At 41.8% G+C, this 25,497-nt stretch overlaps 1 protein-coding gene across 1 annotated transcript in view; it reads left to right on the top strand.

The window, feature by feature from the left end:
* The window catches only part of LOC311126309 (alpha-2,8-sialyltransferase 8F-like), a gene marked incomplete at both ends in the record, with an annotated part of 28,680 nt that extends 6,876 nt beyond the window's left edge, over positions 1-21,804 (top strand). Inside the window, 8 exons of the mRNA XM_084158504.1 lie at positions 3,793-3,876; positions 5,046-5,132; positions 5,393-5,537; positions 5,884-5,996; positions 6,932-7,018; positions 20,162-20,279; positions 20,533-20,697; positions 21,622-21,804. Coding sequence (XP_084014630.1) covers positions 3,793-3,876; positions 5,046-5,132; positions 5,393-5,537; positions 5,884-5,996; positions 6,932-7,018; positions 20,162-20,279; positions 20,533-20,697; positions 21,622-21,804 — 982 coding nt within the window. The remainder of the gene's footprint in view (positions 1-3,792; positions 3,877-5,045; positions 5,133-5,392; positions 5,538-5,883; positions 5,997-6,931; positions 7,019-20,161; positions 20,280-20,532; positions 20,698-21,621) is intronic.
* Positions 21,805-25,497: the final 3,693 nt, after the last annotated feature.

The raw sequence follows: 25,497 nt of genomic DNA, 5'->3' as shown, positions 1-25,497 counted from the left end.
TAAATAGACAGCTATGAAAAATATAGATGAAAACTCTCTTGGTAAATAGTGTGGTCTACAGCTTATCATAAGATACTCTACCTCAGGCGAGCAAAACCTTGAGACTTCCTTAGTATTTGATTTTGTGCACCAGCTGTTGTTTACAAATATACACACACCGCCACCCCTTGTCTTACCAGCGTCAGCCGTTCTGTCCTGCCGATGTAGCGTATAGCCTGCTAGCTGAATGTTATCATTGTTGTCGTTCAGCCACGACTCTGTGAAACATAAGATATTACAGTTTTTAATGTCCCGTTGGTAGGATAACCGTAATCTTAAATCGTCCATTTTATTCTCAAAAGCTTGAACGTTGGCTAATAGGATTGATGGAAGAGGCAGTTTACTCGCTCGCCGTCGGATCCTTACAAGGCACCCGGATCTGCGTCCGCGATATCTCCGTCTCTTCCTCACGCGAATGACGGGGATTTGGGCCTTGTCGGGTGTCTGTATGATATCCTTCGCGGCCGCCTCGTTGAAGAAAAAATCTTCGTCCAATGCGAGGTGAGTAATCGCTGTCCTGATATCCAGAAGCTCTTTTTGGTTATAAGAGACGATGGCAGAAACATTATGTACAAAATAAATTACAAATAACGCGGAAAAACACACATAATAGTACAATTGGTTAGAGGGTTGGTTAGAGGGCTGTAAAACGGCAGCCATCTTCTCTCCGGCGCTGTTCTTCTTACTTCTTCTTCTTAGTTTAAAGATGTAATCCGGAGACAGGTGTTTTCTCCATCTCCTAAGCTATCATACACTAATTACAGTGATTTCAAAACTCGGTCCTCCAGAAAGTGGAGAGCAACACTTATGCAGTTCTACCTTGTTAGACAGAATTACCTCCACATACTGTCCAGCTCAAATAGACAGAAGCGTGTTACACGGCAGACCAATCCGAACTCATCTCTCGGCATGTCCAGCCCACTCATTATCTCAGCCAATCATGGCTAGCGGGAAGGTTGCAGTCTTTTTCTGTGGCTAAACCAACTAGGCTCGTAATTTAACAATTGTATTCGTATTTACAGATGGCATACAAGTTTGTTATTAAGGCACATGAAAGTTGACATGTTCCAGAAGGCATTTCTGCCAAAAAAATTGTGAAATAGTGACGCGTGACATACGCCTAGGTTCCTGAAACAAGTCACATTTGGCAGTCTCGGCCATGTACATAGGCTTACAGTACATGGCCTCCAGATAAAGCAAAACAATTGGCTGGATACTACTCTGTTTCAGCTGTTATGGGCAGCCTAGCTGTTCAGAGTAGAAGTTGCTTTCTATATCCTTAAGTGTCCATGCATACAACAACCTTTGAAATGTTTATAACCTTCTGGAGTGTAATGTGATTTGTGGATTCAAATCAATTATTGAAAGTGTGTGTGTGTGTGTGTGTGTGTGTGTATGTGGTCTCTGTTGATCAAAAAACTGTTAACAAAATGAACAAACAAATTATTTCGAATTTTTCAATGTAACCATTAACAATGATAAAGTATCAAGAATGACAAGATTCAGAACTTTTTGGCCAGATTGATACAACTTCCTGAACTAAGATGGCTTCCAAGTCAGTTGATCTCTCAGGTGACCTGTTTTCTGACTCTATAAAACATTATTTGGTTTAGCAGCCATCAGAGGACTCTCTTCCAATATGCGTTCTTGACGAAAAAACATACTCACCAGTGGAGGCCTGGTGGGAGGATCTATAGGAGGACGAGCTCATTGTAATGGCTGGAATGGAATTAATGGATCGGTATCACATCAAACATTCACATCAAACATTCACCCCACCCCTGCCTGGTCGTCGGTGGCTTCTGTGACATCATCGGATCTGCCTATTCACTCCCACCAACTCACCTCCGCTGCCCGCTCCGTCTCCTGGATTATTCTGCTTCCACATTTGAATCTGTAAATAAATACTCACCTTCGTTCTACTCACCTTGTCCTGGTCTGCTTCTGGGTTCTGCTTTAGAGAATCGTGACACATTACTTTAAGACATGAAGGTCAGTCAATACGGAAAATGTAAAGAACTTTGAAAAACATCAAGCGCTATGATGAAACTGGCTCTCATGAGGACCGCCACAGGAATGGAAGACCCAGAGTTACCTCTGCTGCAGAGGATAAGTTCATTAGAGTTACCAGCCTCAGAAATTACAGCTCAAATAAATGCTTCATAGAGTTCATGTCACAGACACATCTCAACAATCAGGCCTTCATGGTCGAATTGCTGCAAAGAAACCACTACTAAAGGACACCAATAATAAGAAGAGACCTGCTTGGGCCAAGAAACACGAGCAATGGACATTAGACCGGTGGAAATTTGTCCAAATTATAGATTTTTGGTTCAATCCGCGGTGTGTTTGTGAGACGCGGTGTGGGTGAACGGATGATCTTCGCATGTGTAGTTCCCACTGTAAAGCATGGAGGAGGATGTGTTATGGTGTGGGGGTGCTTTGCTGGTGACACTGTCTGTGATTTATTTAGAATTCAAGGCACACTTAACCAGCATGGCTACCACAGCATTCTGCAGCGATACACCATCCCATCTGGTTTGGGCTTAGTGGGACTATCATTTGTTTTTCAACAGGACAATGACCCAACACATCTCCAGGCTGTGTAAGGGCTATTTTACCAAGAAGGAGAGTGATGGAGTGCTGCATCAGATGACCTGGCCTCCACAATCCCCTGACCTCAACCCAATTGAGATGGTTTGGGATGAGTCTGACGGCAGAGTGAAGGAAATGCAGCCAACAAGTGCTCAGCATATGTGGGAACTCCTTCAAGACTGTTGGAAAAGCATTCCAGGTGAAGCTGGTTGAGAGAATGCCAAGTGTGTGCAAAGCTGTCATCTAGGCAAACAGTGGCTATTTGAAGAATCTCAAATCTCAAATATATTTTGATTTGTTTAACACTTTTTGGGTTACTACATGGTTCCATATGTGTTATTTCATAGTGTTGATGTCTTCACTATCATTCTACAATGTAAAACATTTTCAAAATAAAGAAAAACCCTTGAATGAGTAGGTGTGTCCGAACATTTGACTGCTACTGTAGATGACATTGATTTTAGCGTTGGCAAATTGGCTTAGTCTTGTAGTGAGGAGCTAGCTAGCTTCATAAACATATTTTTGGGAATTCTGAAATGTATTGGAATAAATGACCAAACTATAAAACTAGTTTGCCAGCTATGGGTAGCTAACTACCTGACAGGAGTGCTAGCTAGCTATGTTAGCTTTCTAGGTACATTAATAGCTTTAGGTTGGTTGTTTTTAAGCTCAACTTCAAGATTTCCACCAAGGACGTTGCCTCTCTGATCATCACTCTCCCTCTCTTGGGCAAGGGACATTTAAGGTACACTCGGATGTGACGATGTAAAACGTAATTCAAAGGCTGAGGGCTTAGGGCTGAGGGCTGTCTACCATTATTTGGTTTGGCCACCGTCAGAGGACTCTTCCAGTATGTGTTCTTGATGAAAAAACATAACCATACATTCTATGTTCTCATCTGTGTTTTGCCATCTGTGCTGTTCTGGTTTTTGCAGTTAAAATAAATGGTTGAATGTTCATTGGAGTCTTGTCCACCTCAATCTCTAACCGGAGCCGGATTTCCGAGTACTGCATAATTGTCTTTTCATACTAAACCTTATAGACTAGTTTACAACCTTATCTAGTCATAAAGCCTTTCTATGATAGGTCACTTCTCTGATTAGGCTAAATGATAAATGTGTGTGTTTTTGTGTGCATGCGTGTGTTTGTGTGTTGCAGAGATGGGTTCCTGGACTCTGTCCAGAAGATGTTGCAGTGCAGGAGACTGCGAGAGAAACTGGTGACCATGACTACTATGAAAAAGTAGGTGGAGTTTTGAATTAGATTTTTTTTTGGGATCCCCATTAGCTGACACCATGATGCAAGCTAATCTTCCTGGGGTCCGAGAGAGAAAGATTCTATGTAAGATATTCTTTACTGGAAAGTCTGAAAGTCTGATCAGATCAACCAGACAATCCATCCTGATCCAACAAGTTCTCCATCTATATGTTTATTTACATTATGAGTGTGTGTGTGCAACAAGATTTCACGGTTTGACATGGTCTGAATTCAGTATTCTACGTTTGTCCACATTTGTCTAAACGTCATAATTTGACGGTTAAGTTTAGGAATGAATTCCGATTGGTTAAGTAACCTTTTACTAGGGTGGGCTAAATCAGGGTCACAGAGTGTTTCTTGGTCGTCTTAAACAAATCTACTTTGAAACAAAAGTATACACCTCACACACATGGTATGGGCCCAAATATAGAGTTGAAATGTATTCAATTTTGAGTTTACATCCCAATATTACACTTTATATACATCACAGAAGACTGAAATATAACAAAACCATTTCACATAGAAGCACCGGATTTTCGGCTGTTTAAAATAAATAATGTTGATTAATTATGAAATTATGAAAAATATTAATAACATTTCACCGACGAGGCCAGTAGAGGGCGATTTGGTCATTTAACTGCAGGAAAGGGTTTTAAGGGTTAAGGTTTGGGAGAGGGTTAAAACAGAAACAACTCGAAGGTTATGTTTAGGTATTAATTCCAAATAGTTATGGTAAGGGTTAAGGTTTGGGAGAGGGTTAAAACAGAAACAATTCGAAGGTTATGTTTAGGTATTAATTCCGAATAGTTAAGGTAAGGGTTAAGGTTTGGGAGAGGGTTCAAACAGAAACAACTTGAAGGTTATGTTTAGGTATTAATTCTGAATAGTTAAGGTAAGGGTTAAGGTTTGGGATAGGGTAAAAAAAAATAACAAATTAAATACAAACGAATGCCTAGCACTGGGAATGAACCCACGATTCTTGGAGCCAACGACGCAAGACTACTTGATAGTAATAATGCTCACCGTTGCCCCTAGTGGCCAGTATTGAAGGCATCTCCCGACGTCGTGGGGACCTGGACGAACGTTGAATATTGCATTGGATCTGGAGTGACCTGGCTGGTGTGTGTGTGTGTGTGTCTGTATGTGTGTGTCAGAGTAGACATTGCCCTGTTCTCTCAGGAGGTGAGAGAGCTGATGGACTGTCCTTGGACACTCAACCTCACACACAGAGAACTACACAGGTGAGATACACACCAGTGGAGGCTGGTGGGAGGAGCTATAGGAGGACGGGCTCATTGTAATGGCTGTAGTGTAATTAATGGAACTGTATCAAATACATGGAAACCACATTTGAACCCATTCCAAATATTCCATTTCAGCCATTACAATGAGCCCGTCCTCCTATAGCTCCTCCCACCAGCCTCCACTGATATACACACACACACACACCTTGCTCAGTCTTGCGATCGTCTCCAACAAACTTCCTGTCCTTCCCCCCCAGGACAGAGTTGTGGTCATGCTGTAATGCTTCTGACAGGCTGATCATGACCAGACAGAACACCAATCAGAACCAGATTCTGACTTATGATGGAGAGAGGTGGAGGAAGAGAAAGGTGGACCAAGCACTATGGGAGATGCTGCCTCAGGTTTGTGTGGGTTAGTTATTCTATCCTTGTGGGGAGCTAAAATCCCCAAAAGTCCCTACAAGAATAGTCAAACCAGGAAAATTGTTGCCCGTGGGGACATTTCCCACGTCCCCATCAGGACAAAGGCTATTTTAAGCTTAGGGGTTAGGTTTAGGGTTAGACTTAGGGTTAGGGTAAGGGGTTGGTGGTTATGAGTTAGGTTTAGGGTTTGGGTTAGGGGTTAAGAATAGGGTTATGGTTATAGTAAGGGTTAGGGTTAGTGGTCAGGGAAAATAGGATTTCTAACAGAAATCAATTTTATGTCCCCATGAGGATAGAAGAACAAAACGTGTGTGTGTGTCTTTAGACCGTGCCCTGGAGTAAAGGTTCATTGAGTCGTTGTGCCGTGGTGGGAAGTGGAGGAATCCTGCAGAACAGCAGCTGTGGAGCGGAAATTGACAATGCTGATTATGTCATCAGGTATCAGCAACAACATCTATCAATCAAGCAAGCAATCAATCAATCAATTTGTTATAGGTAGTAATCTATAGCAATGTAGTGCTGTTGTGTAGTGTTTAACGTTGACGTGATGTATGAATGTTGTTGTTTATAATGTTGTTTGAACATTGTGTAGACATTCTGTGTATGTGCTCCCGAGTGGCGCATCTCAGTGCTTGAGGCGTCACTACAGACCCCCTGGTTAGATTCCAGGCTGTATCACAACCGCCCGTGATTGGGAGTTCCATAGGGCGGCGCACAATTGGCCCAGCTTCGTCCGGGTTTGGCCGGTGTAGGCCGTCATTGAAAATAAGAATTTGTTCTTAACTGACTTGCCTAGTTAAATAAAGGTAAAAAATATGTTGTTAGAATGTTGTTTTATCCTATCGAAACCGGCACCTCTTTCTGAGTCCATCACTAGTTTGTATATGGCGCTCTTATTCAAATCAAATGAAATCAAATGTAATTTGTCACATGCGCCGAATACAACAGGTGTAGGACCTTACCGTGAAATGCTTACTTACAAGCCCTTAACCAACAATGCAGAGTTTTATTTTATTTAAGTAAGTAACAAAATATTTGCTAAAAATATATAATAAAAAATTGAAAAAAAAGTAACACAGTAAAATAACAATAATGAGGCTATATACAGGGGGTACCGGTACCGAGTCAATGTGCGAGGGTACAGGTTAGTTGAGGGAATATGTACATGTAGGTAGGGGTATTCAGTTGTCATGTGAATGTTGCGTGAATATTGATGTAAAGTTGTGTGAATGTTGATGTAATGTTGTGTGAATGTCGATTTAATATTCTGTGAATGTTGTTGTCTAGATTGTTGTTTCTAATCTTGTGTGAATGTTGTGTGATCTTAGTTGTTTGTAATGTTGTGTGATTGTTATTGTTGTTGTTGTTGTTAGGTTTAACCTGGCTCCTATCAACAAGAGTCGTGACGTGGGAGTGAAGACAGACCTCATAACAGCCAACCCTTCCCAGATCATTAAAGGGTACAGTATATACTCTATCAATACACATGATCAGATACAGTTAAAGAGCTCTATTTTCATGTCATCTGACCGAAGCACCTGTTCCAATCCTAGAGCCAATGCCGTTTATCAAACTCCAGGCGGTGCTATGGTCAGATGACATAAAAATAGAGCTTGGTGTTGAAAAATAGAAGCATATGCAGAAAAGTAGTTCATACCTACAGTAAAATATGATGGTGGATCTTTGATGTTATGGGGCTATTTTGCTTCCACTGGTCCTGAGGCCAGGGTATAGATCAGCTTTAATATTGCAGATAGATTGTAACTTCCATCAATGTAATTGTCTGCATCACTTCCAATCCCCCATATGTTTTTTTTCTTCTCGCAAATATATATATATATATATATATATATATATATATATATATACACAGTGGGGGAAAAAAGTATTTAGTCAGCCACCAATTGTGCAAACTCCACTATGGCCAAGACCAAAGAGCTGTCAAAGGACACCAGAAACAAAATTGTAGACCTGCACCAGGCTGGGAAGACTGAATATGCAATAGGTAAGCAGCTTGGTTTGAAGAAATCAACTGTGGGAGCAATTATTAGGAAATGGAAGACATACAAGACCACTGATAATCTCCCTCGATCTGGGGCTCCACGCAAGATCTCACCCCGTGGGGTCAAAATGATCACAAGAACGGTGAGCAAAAATCCCAGAACCACACGGGGGGACCTAGTGAATGACCTGCAGAGAGCTGGGACCAAAGTAACAAAGCCTACCATCAGTAACACACCACACCGCCAGGGACTCAAATCCTACAGTGCCAGACGTGTCCCCCTGCTTAAGCCAGTACATGTCCAGGCCCGTCTGAAGTTTGCTAGAGTGCATTTGGATGATCCAGAAGAGGATTGGGAGAATTTCATATGGTCAGATGAAACCAAAATAGAACTTTTTGGTAAAAACTCAACTCGTCGTGTTTGGAGGACAAAGAATGCTGAGTTGCATCCAAAGAACACCATACCTACTGTGAAGCATGGGGGTGGAAACATCATGCTTTGGGGCTGTTTTTCTGCAAAGGGACCAGGACGACTGATCCGTGTAAAGGAAAGAATGAATGGGGCCATGTATCGTGAGAATTTGAGTGAAAACCTCCTTCCATCAGCAAGGGCATTGAAGATGAAACGTGGCTGGGTCTTTCAGCATGACAATGATCCCAAACACACCGCCCGGGCAACGAAGGAGTGGCTTCGTAAGAAGCATTTCAAGGTCCTGGAGTGGCCTAGCCAGTCTCCAGATCTCAACCCCATAGAAAATCTTTAGAGGGAGTTGAAAGTCCGTGTTGCCCAGCGACAGCCCCAAAACATCACTGCTCTAGAGGAGATCTGCATGGAGGAATGGGCCAAAATACCAGCAACAGTGTGTGAAAACCTTGTGAAGACTTACAGAAAACGTTTGACCTGTGTCATTGCCAACAAAGGGTACACAGTGGGGAGAACAAGTATTTGATACACTGCCGATTTTGCAGGTTTTCCTACTTACAAAGCATGTAGAGGTCTGTAATTTTTATCATAGGTACACTATGATTTTTAAGTAATTAATTTGCATTTTATTGCATGACATAAGTATTTGATCACCTACCAACCAGTAAGAACTCCGGCTCTCACAGACCTGTTAGTTTTTCTTTAAGAAGCCCTCCTGTTCTCCACTCATTACCTGTATTAACTGCACCTGTTTGAACTCGTTACCTGTATAAAAGACACCAGTCCACACACTCAATCAAACAGAATCCAACCTCTCCACAATGGCCAAGACCAGAGAGCTGTGTAAGGACATCAGGGATAAAATTGTAGACCTGCACAAGGCTGGGATGGGCTACAGGACAATAGGCAAGCAGCTTGGTGAGAAGGCAACAACTGTTGGCACAATTATTAGAAAATTGAAGAAGTTCAAGATGACGGTCAATCACCCTCGGTCTGGGGCTCCATGCAAGATCTCACCTCGTGGGGCATCAATGATCATGAGGAAGGTGAGGGATCAGCCCAGAACTACACGGCAGGACCTGGTCAATGACCTGAAGAGAGCTGGGACCACAGTCTCAAAGAAAACCATTAGTAACACACTACGCCGTCATGGATTAAAATCCTGCTGCGCACGCAAGGTCCCTCTGCTCAAGCCAGCGCATGTCCAGGCCCGTCTGAAGTTTGCCAATGACTTCTGGATGATCCAGAGGAGAAATGGGAGAAGGTCATGTGGTCTGATGAGACAAAAATAGAGCTTTTTGGTCTAAACTCCACTCGCCGTGTTTGGAGGAAGAAGAAGGATGAGTACAACCCCAAGAACACCATCCCAACCGTGAAGCATGGAGGTGGAAACATCATTCTTTGGGGATGCTTTTCTGCAAAGGGGACAGGACGACTGCACCGTATTGAGGGGAGGATGGATGGTGCCATGTATCGCGAGATCTTGGCCAACAACCTTCTTCCCTCAGTAAGAGCATTGAAGATGGGTCGTGGCTGGGTCTTCCAGCATGACAACGACCCGAAACACACAGCCAGATCAACTAAGGAGTGGCTCCGTTAGAAGCATATCAAGGTCCTGGAGTGGCCTAGCCAGTCTCCAGACCTGAACCCAATACAAAAGTCCGTATTGCCCAGCGACAGCCCCGAAACCTGAAGAATCTGGAGAAGGTCTGTATGGAGGAGTGGGCCAAAATCTCTGCTGCAGTGTTTGCAAACCTGGTCAAGACCTACAGGAAACGTATGATCTCTGTAATTGCAAACAAAGGTTTCTGTACCAAATATTAAGTTCTGCTTTTCTGATGTATCAAATACTTATTTCATGCAATAAAATGCAAATTAATTACTTAAAAATCATTCAATGTGATTTTCTGGATTTTTGTTTTAGATTCCGCCTCTAACAGTTGAAGTGTACCTATGATAACAATTACAGACCTCTACATGCTTTGTAAGTAGGAAAACCTGCAAAATCGGCAGTGTATCAAATACTTGTTCTCCCCACTAAACTTCCGACTTCAACTGTATGACTTCAACTGTACATACACACACACACACACATATATATATATATATATATATATATATATATATATATATATATATATATATATATATATATATACACACACACACATACATATCCTTTTTTAAATGATATTTCCCTTCATTACTTTCCAACCCCACCACCCCTTCCCTAATTGGAGTAAACTTGTGAACAACAATGCTTAGGCCTCTACTTCCAGCTTATACATACTATATACATTTTATGGACACGGTCAAATTTTACAATAATTATATTTTGTTTGTTTTTACTCCTGAACTTCCTCCGTTCATTTTCATAATGTCCATCTGGTTTGCTTCTATATGCCATATTTTTCTAACTGTGCTCTTTCACAAAAGCTCTCAACCTATAACTTGTATACTTATTATGAACACAGTATACCCTACATGAGTTATCTTGCTGTTATTAGTTGTTGTTATTAGTCCCATCCTTCAGCTCCATTCAACACCACCCATCTATCTCTTAACACCATCCATATTGGATTTCTATTTGCCATATATTTTTCAACTGTACTGTGATGTTTTACAAAAGTTCTGAACCTTTCAATTCTCATTGTTTCTACAGATTGTAAATTGAAAATAAACATTTTTGCTTAAGTATTATTATATTATTGATCGATTGACTATGACTTTTCAGATCACCCAGTAGTGCTAACTGCAGGGTTAGCTCCAGGAAAATATTGCAATCCTTTAGTCATTCCTGGACCTTTGTCCAAAAACAAGCTACAAATGGACAGTACCAAAACAAATGATCTAATGATTCTGTCTCTTCGCAGCAAAATCTGCAGAGCTGGGAAGATTGTATCCCCCATATAAATAACATTCTATTGGTAGCAAGAATTTTATATAATAATTTAAATAGAACAATTCTAAGTTTTGAATCCGGCGTCGTTTTGCGTATCAGTTCATAAACACTATGCCATGGAATCGGTACGTCAAAAATCTCTTCCCAACAATTTTGCAATCTATATGGGACGGCTGTCAATCCTTTGGTCCTTAATTGAAACTGGTATACTTTTTTATTTATCACAATTTTCTTTAACCAATTATGTTCTTTAATGCAAGGCCAACAGACAAGTTCCTTACTTTTTCCCCCTTCCACTTTCCTCTTCCATTTTTTGCAGTAATGCTGCAATTATTTGGTTGTAATTTTGGGTAGAGCAGACATTTCCATATGTTTTTGTTAGCTGCATGTGGTACATAACTCCACCAGTCCTACCGATAATATCATTTACAAAGATTATACCTTTTTTAAACATTTTGTCCCAAAAAATTGTTTTTCATCAATTAGTATATTTGAGTTTAACCACAAAATTTGTTGCAATATTTGTTCTGTCGTTTCTGGAGGATTAAATTGAAATTACAACCAACTTTCTATGGCTTGTTTTAGAAATAGTGATATTTGGGAGATTATTTATTTTTCAAATAACGGAAAGTGAGAGGTTGTAATCTGAATAAAGGGAAAAAGGCCATTCTTGAACATTGGGTGAGACAATCTTACTAATTTGCTAGAGAACCAGTTCGGATTTAAGTATAACTTTTGTATGACTGAAGCTTTTAGTGATAGGTCTAATGCTTTAATATTTAATAATTTCTGTCCTCCGAATTCATATTCATTATATAAATAGGCCTGTTTAATTTTGTCTGGCTTGCTGTTCCAAATAAAATTGAATATTTTTTTCTCATATAATAAAAAAAAAACTGTAGGCAAGACCATAAGCAAATAGACAAACTGGGATAATACTAAAGAGTTTATATCAATGATGTCGCTCTTGCTGCTGGTGACTCTCAGATCCACCTCTACGCAGACGACACCATTTTGTATACATCTGGCCCTTCATTGGACACTGTGTTAACAAACCTCCAAATGAGCTTCAATGCCATACAACACTCCTTCAGTAGCCTCCAACTGCTCTTAAACACTAGTAAAACGAAATGCATGCTTTTCAATCGAACGCTGCTGGCACCCGCGCACCCGACTAGAATCACCACTCTCGACGGGTCTGACCTAGAGTATGTGGACAACTACAAATACCTAGGTGTCTGGTTAGACTGTAAACTCTCCTTCCAGACTCACATAAAGAATCTCCAATCCAAAGTTAAATCTAGAATCGGCTTCCTATTTCGCAACAAAGCCTCCTTCACTCATGCTGCCAAACATGCCCTCGTAAAACTGACTATCCTACCGATCCTTGACTTCGGCGATGTCATTTACAAAATAGCCTCCAACACTCTACTCAGCAAATTGGATGTAGTCTACCACAGTGCCATCCGTTTTGTCTCCAAAGCCCCATACACTACCCACCACTGTGACCTGTACGCTCTTGTTGGCTGGTCCTCACTACATGTTCGTCGTCAAACCCACTGGCTCCAGGCCATCTATAAATCACTGCTAGGCAAATCCCCGCCTTATCTTAGCTCATTGGTCACCATAGCAGCACCCACCCGTAGTCTGCGCTCCAGCAGGTATATCTCACTGGTCATTCCCAAAGCCAACACCTCCTTTGGCCGCCATTCCTTCCAGTTCTCTGCTGCCAATGACTGGAACGAATTGCAAAAATCTCTGAAGCTGGAGACTCTTATCTCCCTCACTAACTTTAAGCATCAGTTGTCAGAGCACCTTACCGATCACTGCACCTGTACACAGCCCATCTGAAATTAGCCCACCCAACTACCTCATCCCTATATTGTTATTTATTTTGCTCTTCTTGAGTGTCTGATAATCTACTATTTACATATGAGTGGTTAACACATGCTAATAACGGTCCTCTGAGTATATCAAAAAAGGTTTGGTATACCTCGACTGGTATGCCATCCAACCCTGGAGTTTTCCCGGACTTAAAGTCTTTAATTGCATCCATAAGTTCCTTCTCTGTAATTTCACTTTCACATGAGTCTTTCTGTATGGCTGTTAGTTTTACATTATCAATAGAAAAATAATCTCTTCAATTTGCTTCAGTTAGAGGAGATGGAGGCGACTGAAACGAAAACATATGCTTAAAGTACTTTGTTTCCTCCTTCAAAATATCATTTGGTGAATCATGGGTGACTCCGTCATTTGTAACCAGTTTCAGTAAATTCTTTTTGGCAGCATTCCTATGTTGAAGATGAAAAAATTATTTGGTGCATTTTTCCCCATATTCCATCCAGTTTGCTTTATTTTTATAATATATTACACTTGATCTTTCTTGAATAAGTTTATCCATTTCTTTTAGTTTTTCCTCTAATGTATTCGGAGCCTCTATGTTAGTTTTTATTGCTATCTATCTGTTCTGTTAGACCTTCTATTTCCTTTGTTAGTGTGGACTCTTTTGACCTAAATTGCTTTTGTCTTCTAGATGAGTACTGAATTGCATGGCCTCTAAAGGCACATTTAAAGGTGTCCCATGCAATAAGGGGATTTGCTGTACCTATGTTATGTCGGAAGAAATCAGTTATAAATTCCTCTGTCCTAGTTAAAAACAAGTTATCATCCAATAGGCTTTGATTAATTTTCCAATATCCTCGCCCACGTGGATATTCAGTAAGAGTAATGTATATGCCGATTATATGATGGTCCGACCGCATTCTGTACCCTATCAACACTTTTTAAACTTTTGGTGCCAACGAGAATGACATAGGAAAGAAGTCAAGACGACTAGCTTGATTGAGTCTCCGCCATGTATATCTCACTAGATCAGGATATTTAAGCCTCCATATATCTACTAGTTCTAATGTATCCATGACATTCACAATTTCCTTAAGAGCATGAGGGTGATTGTTTGTAGTGTGATTTCCTTTACGGTCCATTGAGCTATTTAAAATGGTATTATAATCTCCCACCATAATAATAGAGTCTTGAATTGCTTGCATAGTTGATAATTTATTATATATATTGTCAAAGAAGTGTGGATCATGGAAATACTCACCAAGTATTATTCTATCTTCCAGCTAAAGGAGTCTTTTTCCACATTTTGTTGTTACAGCATGAATTTAAATTAAATTGAGATTTTATGTCACTGGCCTACACACTATACCCCATAATGTGAAAGTGGAATTATGTTTTTCGAAATGTTTACAAATTAATTTAAAAAAAGAAAGCTAAAATGTCTTGAGTCAATAAGTATTCAACCCCTTTGTTATGGCAAGCCTAAATAAGTTCAGGAGTAAAAATGTGCTTAATAAGTTACATAAGTTCCATGGACTCTGTGTGCAATAACAGTGTTTAACGTGATTTTTTTTTATGACAACCTCATCTCTAAACCCCACACATAAAATTATCTGTAAGGTCCCTCAGTCGAGCAGTGAATTTCAAACACAGATTCAACCACAAAGACCAGGGATGTTTTCCAATGCCTCGCAAAGACTGGCACCTATTGCTCCCTTTGAGCATGGTGAAGTCATTAATTACACTTTGGATGGTGTATCAATATACCCAGTCACTACAAAGATACAGGCGTCCTTCCTAACTCTGTGTTTGTTTTACCCCCTTTTGTTCCCCAATTGGTAGTTATAATCTTGTCTCATTGCTGCAACTCCCCAACGGACTCGGGAGAGGCGAAGGTCGAGAGTCATGCGTTCTCCGAAACACACTGCTCACTTAACACGGAAGCGAGCCGGAAGTCAGCTTGCAGGTGCCCATACCACCACAAGGACTTACTAGAGCACGATAGGACAAGGAAATCCCCCCCAGCCAAACCCTCCCCTAACCCGGACAACGCTGGGCCAATTGTGCGCCGGTCACGGCCAGCTGTGACACAACCTGGGATCGATCCCGAGGCTGTAGTGGCACCTACACACTAGGTGCCGATGGGCCACTCGGGAGGCCCCCTTCCTAACTTGCCAGAGAGGAAGGAAACCGCTCATGAGTTCAATGGTGACTTTAAAACAGTTACAGAGTTTAATGGCTGTGATAGGAGAAGAGTGAGGATGGAGCAACAACATTGTAGGTACTTCACAATACTAACCTATATTACAGAGTGAAAAGAAAGAATCCTGTACAGAATAAAAAAAATATTCCAAAACATGCATCCTGTTTGCAATAATAGTAGAAGTTGAAAAGCTTTAAGTTCCTCAGCGTACACATCACTGACATTCTGAAATGGTCCACCACACAGACAGTGTGGTGAAGAAGGCGCACCAGCGCCTCTTCAACCTCAGGAGGCTGAAGAAATTCGGCTTGGCCCCTAAGACCCTCACAAACTTTTACAGATGCACCATTGAGAGCATCCAGTCAGGCTGTATCACCACCTAGTACGGCAACTGCACCGTCCACAACTGTAGGGCTCTCCAGAGGGTGGTGAGGTCTGCCCAACGCATCACCGGGGGCACACTGCCTGCCCTCCAGGACATCTACAGCACCCGGTGTCACAGGAAAGCTAAGAAGATAATGAAGAATCTCAACCACACTATATATACAAAAGTATGTGGACACCCCTTCAAATTAGTGGACTCTGCTATTTCAGCCACACCCGTTGCTGACAGGTGTATAAAATTGAGCACACCGCCATGCAATCTCCATAGACAAACAGTGGCAGTAGAATGGCCTTACTGAAGAGCTCAGTGTCTTTCAACATGGCACCGTCATGCAGCCGCACACAAGCCTAAGATCACCATGTGCAATGCCAAGCGTCGGCTGGAGTGATGTAAAGCTTGCCGCCACTGGACTCTGGAGCAGTGGAAACGTGTTCTCTGGAGTGATGAAACACGCTTCACCATCTGGCAGTACGACAGACGAATCTGGGTGTGGCGGATGCCAGGAGAATGCTACCTGCCCCAATGCATAGTGCCAACTGTAAAGTTTGGTGGAGGAGGAATAATGGTCTGGGGCAGTTTTTTATGCTTTGTGCTAGGCCCCTTAGTTCCAGTGAAGGGAAATCTTAACGCTACAGCATATAATGACATTCTAGATGATTCTGTGCTTCCAACTTTGTGGCAACAGTTTGGGGAAGGCCCTTTCCTGTTTCAGCATGACAATGCCTCCATGCACAAAGTGAGGTCCATACAGAAATGGTTTGTCGAGATCAATGTGGAAGAACTTGACTGGACACAGAGCCCTGACCTCAACTCCATCGAACACCTTTGGGATGAATTGGAACTCCGACTTCGAGCCAGGCCTAATCGCCCAACATCAGTGCCCGACCTCACCAATGCTCTTGTGGCTGAATGGAAGCAAGTCAACCGCAGCAATGTTCCAACATCTAGTGGAAAGCCTTCCCAGAAGAGTGGAGGCTGTTATAGCAGCAAAGGGGGGACCAACTCCATATTAATGCCCATGATTTTGTAATGAGATGTTCGACGAGAAGTTGTCCACATACTTTTGGTCATGTAGTGTATTTATACTCCGGTCTCCGACATTGCTCGTCCTCATATATCTATATAAAAAAAATATTTTACCCCCTTTTTCTCCCCAATTTCGATCTTGTCTCATCGCTGCAACTCCCCAACGGGCTCGGGAGGTGAAGTTAGAGTCATGCGTCCTCCAAAACATGACCCGCCAAACCGCACTTCTTAACACCCGCCTGCTTAATCCGGAAGCCAGCTGCATCAATGTATCGGAGGAAACACCATTCACCTGACGATCGAGGTCAGCCTGCAGGCGCCCGGCCCGCTACAAGGAGTCACTAGAGAGCGATGAGCCAAGTAAAGCCCCCCGGCCAAACCCTACCCTACCCTAACCAAACCCTACCCTACCCTAACCAAACCCTACCCTAACCTGGACGACGGGTTAGTAAAAATAAAGAAAAACCCTTGAATGAGTCGGTGTTCTAAAACTTTTGACCGGTAGTGTATATAAATATATGAACAAAAATATTTTATGGGGGATTGGAAATTATGCAGACAATTACATTGATGGAAGCTACAATCTATCTGCAATATTAAAGCTGATCTACCCCCTACAAAAAAAAACGTGAGAGTGGTGTGGAGCCTTTCTTGCATAACTCCTTAGATGAACTCAGCAGAACCGTCTTTGTTTCGGCGACGATCTTAGATTTGGCTTTGAGACCGCTGCTGACATGACTGCCGCTGAGAAAACAGGGGAGGTTGAAATACCATCACTAATTGCTAATTGCCTAGCAGAGGTGAAGAGCACACCTGCCGGTACTAATTGCTGATTCCCTAAGAGAGGAGAAACCACTCCCCCTCCAATAAAGCCAGTATGTAAACAGACTTGGTAATAAATAAATATAATTGTGCAGTTGTGAAATGGCAGCAGTGGTATGGTGTAAGGTGCATGAGTCTTTGGATGGAGGTATTTAGCAGTCTGTGAACTTGGAGATGTCTCTGGTAGTACTGCTGGACTGTAAATGATAGAACAGTTTACCATGTTGTTATAGGCTTTCTTTTGATGGTGCTGAAAGTTTATTTACTGTGCTGCCTTCTGGAGTGAAGACATCTGAGCTCTACAGCCTAGGGATCACCACCATTTTCTTGTCCCAGGGCTCAATACTGCCAAACTTGTTTTACACTGCTTTTTTCCAGTGTGATAGTTAATGTAGCTACCACGTTAGCTAGCTTGGATATCGATCAAATATTTTACCAGGCAGAGAAATTAGCAGTAGCTACTACGTTATTACAAGACAATGTACCTAACATTGCTACCTTTCTGGCAAACACCATGAATACGTTTTATTTCAGTGTAAAAACAAAGATTTATATACAGTGTATATCTTTTTTTACCTGTTCTGAAGACATTGGAAAATGGAATAGATTAATCTTATTTTCAATCTTGTCTGTAAACTGTTATCGCATCCACTATCAGTTAAAAATTTGCAGCAGCCTAGACTGTTCAGAGAGGATGTTGTTACTACGTCACTCCCAGCCGACTACCCATGAAGGGGGGGTGTTCTGGGAAATTGTAGAAATCAAATCTAGAAAAAAATCTGCATTCTTGTCAGAGGGGTCACTACAAAACATCTGTACACACATAGTTACGCAGTGCAGCTGTAATTCACCACAAAATCAACATTTGTGGTCAATTAATTAGCACCCTCCCCAAGGCTCAGTGTTGTTATCCTCACAAGGGATAATCCTCACAAGGGATGATCCTCACAGGGGTGACAATAATTGGACCCCTTGAGATTTCTTTATTACTTAAACAAAATATTTTTCTATGAGCAATTGTATTACTATAAAAATAATATACTGTAAGTTCCCGGTAGTTTTTTGTTGTTGCATACAATATAAACTACTGGTCAAAAGTTTTAAAACACCTACTCATTCAAGGGTTTTTCTTTATTTTGACTATTTTCTACATTGTAGAATAGTAGTGAAGACATCAAAACTATGAAATAACACCTATGGAATCATGCAGTAACCAAAAAAGTGTTAAACAAATCAAAATATATTTTACATTTGAGATTCTTCAAATAGCCACCCTTTGCCTTCATGACAGCTTTGCACACTCTTGGCATTCTCTCAACCAGCTTCATGAGGTAGTCACCTGGAATGCATTTAAATTAACAGGTGTGCCTTCTTAAAAGTGAATTTGTGGAATTGATTTCCTTCTTAATGCATTTGAGCCAATCAGTTGTGTTGTGACAAGGTGGGGGGGGGGGGGGGGGGGTATACAGAAGATAGCCCTGTTATCATAGCAAGAACAGCTCAAATAAGCACAGAGAAACGACAGTCCATCATTACTTTAAGACATGACGGTCAATCAATACGGAAAGTTTCAAAAACTTTGAAAGTTTCTTCAAGTGCAGTTGCAAAAACAATCCAGCAGTATGATGAAACTGGCTCTCATGAGGACCGCCACAGGAATGGAAGACCCAGAGTTAACTCTGCTGCAGAGGATAAGTTCATTAGAGTTACCAGCCTCAGAAATTGCAACCCAAATAAATGCTTCACAGAGTACAAGTAACAGACACATCTCAACATCAACTGTTCAGAGGGGACTGTGTGAATCAGGCCTTCATTGTCGAATTGCTGCAAAGAAACCACTACTAAAGGACACCAATAAGAAGAAGAGACTTGCTTGGGCCAAGAAACACGAGCAATGGACATTAGACTGGTGGAAATGTGTCCATTGGTATGGAATCCAAATTGGAGATTTTTGGTTCAAACCGCTGTGTCTTTGTGAGACGCGATGTGTGTGAACGGATGATCTCCACATGTTTATTTCCCACCGTAAAGCGTGGAGGAGGTGGTGTTATAGTGTGGGGGTGCTTTGCTGGTGACACTGTCTGTGATTTATTTAGAGTTCAAGGCACACTTAACCAGCCTGGCTACCACAGCATTCTGCAGCGATACACCATCCCATCTGGTTTGGGCTTAGTGGGACTATCATTTGTTTTTCAACAGGACAATGACCCAACACACCTCCAGGCTGTGTAAGGGCTATTTGACCAAGAAGGAGAGTGATGGAGTGCTGCATCAGATGACCTGGCCTCCACAATCACCCAACCTCAACCCAATTGAGATGGTTTGGGATGAGTTGGACCGCAGAGTGAAGGATAAGCAGCCAACAAGTGCTAAGCATATGTGGGAACTCCTTCAAGACTGTTGGAAAAGCATTCCAGGTGAAGCTGGTTGAGAGAATGCCAAGCGTGTGCAAAGCTGTCATGAAGGCAAAGGGTGGCTACTTTGAAGAATCTAAAATATATTTTGATTTGTTTAAAACTTTTTTGGTCACTACATGATTCCATATGTGTTATTTCATAGTTTTGATTTCTTCACTGTTATTCTACAATGTAGAAAATAGTAAAAAAAAAAAAAAAAACTTGAATGAGTAGGTGTTTCCAAACTGATGACTGGTACTGTATGTAAATGTGATATTTCCATTTTTAATTTTTAATACATTTTCAAAAAAACTGTTTTTGCTTTGTAGTTATGGAGTATTGTGTGTAGATTGATGTGGGGAAAAAAACTATTTAATCAATTTTATAATAAAGCTGTAACGTAAAGGGGTCTGAATACTTTCCGAATGCACTGTATATCGTTAATAATCATCTCTCTACTATCTCGTCCACTCACCTGCCTCCTAACTCCTCCCCATCTGTCTCCTAACTCCGCCTCTCACCTGCCTCCTAACTCCTCCCCATCTGTCTCCTAACTCTGCCTCTCATCTGTCTCCTAACACCTCCCCTCGCTTGTCCTCAGATACCCTGACCTCCAGCGGAACCCTGGACCCCTGGTGGAACGCGTGTCAGTCTATGGCCACGCCCATCTGCTTCTCCACGCCTTCTCTTTTGGCTTTGGGACCACCTCCTGCTTCAAGGTGAGCTGCTATTTTGAGATGAGACTAGTTAGAGCCCTGCTACCCGGCACCGGCCCAACAGGACCCATTGCTATGCACCTGGTAAGGGCCGGGCCTATTTTTTCATCAATAACTAGGGCATGGGCCGGGCTTGGTAGCATTTTTAAGAACGACAAAATTGATAACTAACATTTTGATCCTGGGGAGGAGAGGAGGGTTGGGCGAGGAGGGTAGATAGTAATAATGTCATTAATCAGTCTTTGTTCTGTCCAAGGTGTACCACGCCCTCCGTAAGGCCCGCCCCCAACAGGAAGTGGTGTTCTTTCACCCAGTCTACCTGCTTGAGCTGGACAGGTTCTGGCGTCGCCGCGGGCAACGAGCCCCACGGCTCTCTACTGGTATGATGCTGGCCAGCACTGCTCTGGAGATTTGTGAACAGGTGTGTGTGTGTGTGTTGCCTCAGAAGAGGTTCCCGTCCAATCTGAAGTTTCCATGTCCTTGTGCAGGAGTGTTGGGACACAAAGGAGGAAACCATTGAACAGGACCGGCGCAAGCACACACCCTTGCCTCACACTAGTGTCTACTCCAAAGGGTTCAGACTCCTGACCGCCAACTGTTATCCTGGCCATCATCCCCTCATGGAACTAACACAGGATGTTCACACATTTCCCGGGGCAGCCATGCTGCAGGAGGACCTTCCAAAGGAGTTCACGTTGTACTGTGTTGAAGGCTTTGGAGAGGTCCACAAAGCCCATGAATAGGTATTGTTTCACTGCACTTGTCCTGCAGTTGGCGTGCACTGAAGATCATGTCCACGTGCTTCTGTTCTTTCTGAAGCCGCACTGGGACTCTGGTAGCATCTGCCACAAAGCTTGAATCTGAACGAGTACTTGAGCTTCAGTACGTGGATGATTGTGCTCTTGTGGCACATACCCAAGAAGCTCTACAAGCCACCCTCACAGCAGCTGTACAGACAGCTACAACTGGGCCGTCGTTCAGCAGGTGGTCAGAAAAAGCGTCTAAAGGACCAATTGAAGACTTCACTAAAGAAGTGTGGGATAAACCCTGCCTCCATGAACTGTTGCTGCAGACCGGCCTCTGTCATGAAGGAGTGCAGTTGGCTGAGGAGAAAAGTACTGAACGATGCCTGGCAAAGTGACAGAGAAGAAGACATATGTCCATGGCTGCACTGGCCTCAACGACAGTGTGCATCCCGCATCGGATTATACAGTCATCAGCGAATCCACAAGCATTAGAGGTCATTAGAAGTCATTATTGGATGCGATCGACTACCTTAAGAGATTAAGTGTGTGTGTGTGCGCGCGTGCAGGTATGTTTCTAAGTCTTTATCTCTCTCTGTCAGGTTCATCTGTACGGCTTCTGGCCCTTCCGTCTGGATCTATCCCAAAATACTTTGCCCCATCATTACTATGACAACGTTGGTCCAAGTCACTTCATGCACACCATGCCTAAAGAGTTCCTGCTATTACTACAACTCCACAGCCAGGGGGCACTACAGCTACATGTTGGACCCTGTACACCCTAACAAGCGGATGGTCGGGGGGGCAGGAACATAATTATAACAATTTGTACACTGCAAATTGACCACAACTAAGCCCAAAAAGAGGTTGTATTTGAAAATAACAGTAATTTCATACCTTGATTACACTGAGACACAGTATGGGCCCCCATTGACTTTGTTTGTCACTCTCACTCAGATATCATTAACATTTACATTTTAGTCATTTAGCAGACGCTCTTGTCCAGAGCGACTTACATCAGCAATTAGGGTTAAGGGCGTAAATCATTGCAAAATCTGTAGCATTGCAGGAAATTAGCTTTAAAACGGCAATAATGTATCTCTGCCCCATGGCAAAATGAGTAGAATTGCATGAAATGTGTTATAAAATTGCTAAATGTTCTCTCCGCTCCATTGCAAAATGTGTAGAACTGCAGAAGACTTACTGGGGGGCCCCCCAACCAAATCTTGCGTAGGGCCCCCAAAATGCTAGAGACACACACACACATACACACAAACACACGCATGAAGAAATCCAAATAGAAGTATAACATTTTAATGTTTCCAATAAAATGCCTGTACACACTAACCCCTACACCCTAACCCTTCACCATAACTCCTACACCCTAACCCGTGTTAATACAACTCCACAGCCAGGGGGCGATACAGCTACATGTTGGACTCTGTCTAACCTACATCCTAAAAAGTTATTTATACATTATTTGTATGCTGTGGTTTTATATTTTATTGGAAACATTAAAATGTTATACTTCTATTTGGATTTCCTTACTGTATGGTTTTAATTTATTTTTCTATAAATGATTGATCCAATTTCTTCATGCGTGTGTTTGTGTGTATGTGTGTGTGTGTAATACAGGATCAGATGTTTCATATATGAAGATTAAGGTGAACAGAGCCCTATACTACGAATATGGTTTGAGGAGTTAGTGAGGTAACTTTGGTCAACCCTGAGTTCAACTCGGGATAACTGGTGACACAAAAGTAGCTCACCTTTTAGCCAGGTACATTTCTATGGCAATGAATCCTTCAGAACTAACCCGCTCTGGGGCAGGCTATCTCAGGGCTAACTACACTTATCCTGAATGAAGTGTTTGAGATGTGAGTTGAGGAACAATCATATTAGATTCCCTCCCTCTTGCAAAGAGTGCATCATCATCCCCTCCATGTTTTTTTGTGTTAAAAATAGTAACATTAAAATGCCTATTACTTTACACATTTAGTAATAACAGGATGCATTTGCAACTTGATGCACAGTAAAACTTTTGTATGTTAAAGGGATACTTCGGGATTTTGGCAATGAGGCCCTTTATCTACTTCCCCAGAGGCAGATGAACTCGTGGATACCATTTTTATGTCTCTGTGTCCAGTATGAAGCTTTAGCACAATGAATGGAAGTCTATGGGTATCTGTTAGTATGCTAGCATGCTCTTTGCCAAAATCCCGAAGTATCCCTTTAATAAAATAATAGTATCTATAGAGGTGTAGAAAAAATGTGCTCTTGCATTGATACACCACACCAATGCACACCAAAGACAGCATTAATGATACATAATATAAGAATGATGGCACTTCTAATAGCCTATTTCACACCATAGCCTGCTGAATTTGCAAGATAACTTTTCTTTCATTTTGATTTCGGCAAAAATAAAAATGTGCCACTGACTCGCCTATGGATTAATGTTTCAGCGTTGTCTACTGTACATGAAGAGGTTGCCTTCGACTAACCTAACATACCAGGCATAAGAGAAACGCCTGAGCGGAGTTCCCACGTCCGGTTTTCAGAAGAAAATGAAGCTAGGTTGAAAACCCTAGCCACATGCGACATGAATGTGCAGCTACAAGCCTGGCTCGAGCAAGCTAAAAAAAAAAACCGATGGGTATATAATCAATATCCAACTTCGTAACATGGATGAAGCCTGAGCTGGAATGTGAAGCTAACTTAGATAACTTCAGAAAAGCCTGAGTACATCTAGCTAGATTCGTAGCACACCACTCAGGTTCATATTTGATGAATGTTCTAATATACACAAACTTGCAGCACCCCGCCATACGGCGGTAAATCATTGCATCTGATTAATTCCATTCGATGCGATTCCATTTTTGAGGACTGCCACCATATAAATACATTTTATTTATACTATTTATAAGCTATTGTCAACTTCCTGTCTATGGTTATTTTGCTCACTGATCACTGTCAGTTGCTCACTGTCATCCTAATGTGTGCAACTATTATTGATGTCGCACAGAAAAGTTATTTAGTTGCAAATGCAACTAGGGCCATGTAAATAGGCTGATTGTTAGGCTACTCCATTTGAATCCATTGGTGGCACCTCGTGTGGCCGGCAGGGATGTAGCTCAGTTGGTAGAGCAAGGCGTTTGCAACGCCAGGGTTGTGGGTTCGATTTCCAAAAAAATAAAATAATGTATTCACTCACTAACTGTAAGACGCTCTGGATAAGAGCGTCTGCTAAATGACTAAAATGTCATTCAAAAGCAGGTTGGCGTTTATTGTCATGAGTCTTGTCCTGGAGGCAGAACTGAGCAATTTCCCCTTAAACCAGCTGCAAAGTCAAAATTGGCTATGTTGCTTCTTGGTCTTAATTTAAGGTTAGGGTTAGACATTAAGGTTTGGTTTAGGTTTAAATAAGATTTTATAACTTTGTAGCTGTGCCAGCTAGTGACCACTCTGCAGAGCTGCCTCCAGAACATTATTCATTATCAAAGTCAGCGCAAAATTGTAGGAAGAGATCCTCCCGCAGCTGAGAAGCTTTTGGTATTATAATATACCACAGGAAGTTGGTGGCACCTTAATTGGGGAGGATGGGCTCGTGGTAATGGCTGGAGCTGAATGGTATGTGTTTCATGCAATTCCATTCTCTCCGTTCCAGCCATTATTGTGAGTCGTCCTCCCAGCAGCCTCTACTGTAATATACAGTAGATAACATGATATCACATAAAATATTGGCAGTGGCTCCTGATCCGTGGTCAGAACTTTTATTTCTGAGGCTCTGTATCCGTGAGTCTGCAAAATCTCGCAGTATCTTGTTATTTTTGATCGGGTTTTGACAAACAGGACAAACTAGACTGAATCTTTATATTGATCCTTGATGGCTGAATAAAAACATCTGACTAACACACAGACACACACACACACACCAGGGCCTGCGCTAGAATGAATCAGTTGGAAGGGCATTTGATTTCCATATGGGAGCATATTTTTTCCACGGGACTTCCTATGTTACATTTTTTAAGTGGGTGTTATAGTAAAACCCAGCATGAGTTTCAAAAAAACCCAGCATGAGTTTCAAGTTTGGGAACGCTTACAATTTATCCTACCATTTATACCGATCTGGTGCCAGTTATGATTTTCATATGCCCATTTTCATTTCAATAATAACGTTTTTTCATTTCTCAAAATCATTGTCACTTGGTTAATCAAAATCTACCATATGGACACATTGATGGACCGTGATCCATTGTCGGCTAAAGAAATGAGCTCATGGAACTCAGAGAAAGTCTATAGCCCAATGCAACAGTAGGCCTATAACTTCCATCGTCAACTAAGTAAAATACATAGCTAGGTCTAAAGCCGACAAATAAAAACAGTAGAAAATATCATTTTCAATCGCATTCTACTCCACCTATCTGCCTCCCTTTCTATCTGTCATTACTTGAGCTATAGCTAGTGAAGTGCAACAT

This window comes from Coregonus lavaretus (assembly GCF_964263955.1).
Source record: "Coregonus lavaretus genome assembly, chromosome: 3".
Taxonomy (NCBI): domain Eukaryota; kingdom Metazoa; phylum Chordata; class Actinopteri; order Salmoniformes; family Salmonidae; genus Coregonus; species Coregonus lavaretus.
The sequence above is the reverse complement of the archived record's forward strand: the minus strand, read 5'-3'. Positions and strand labels throughout refer to the sequence as shown.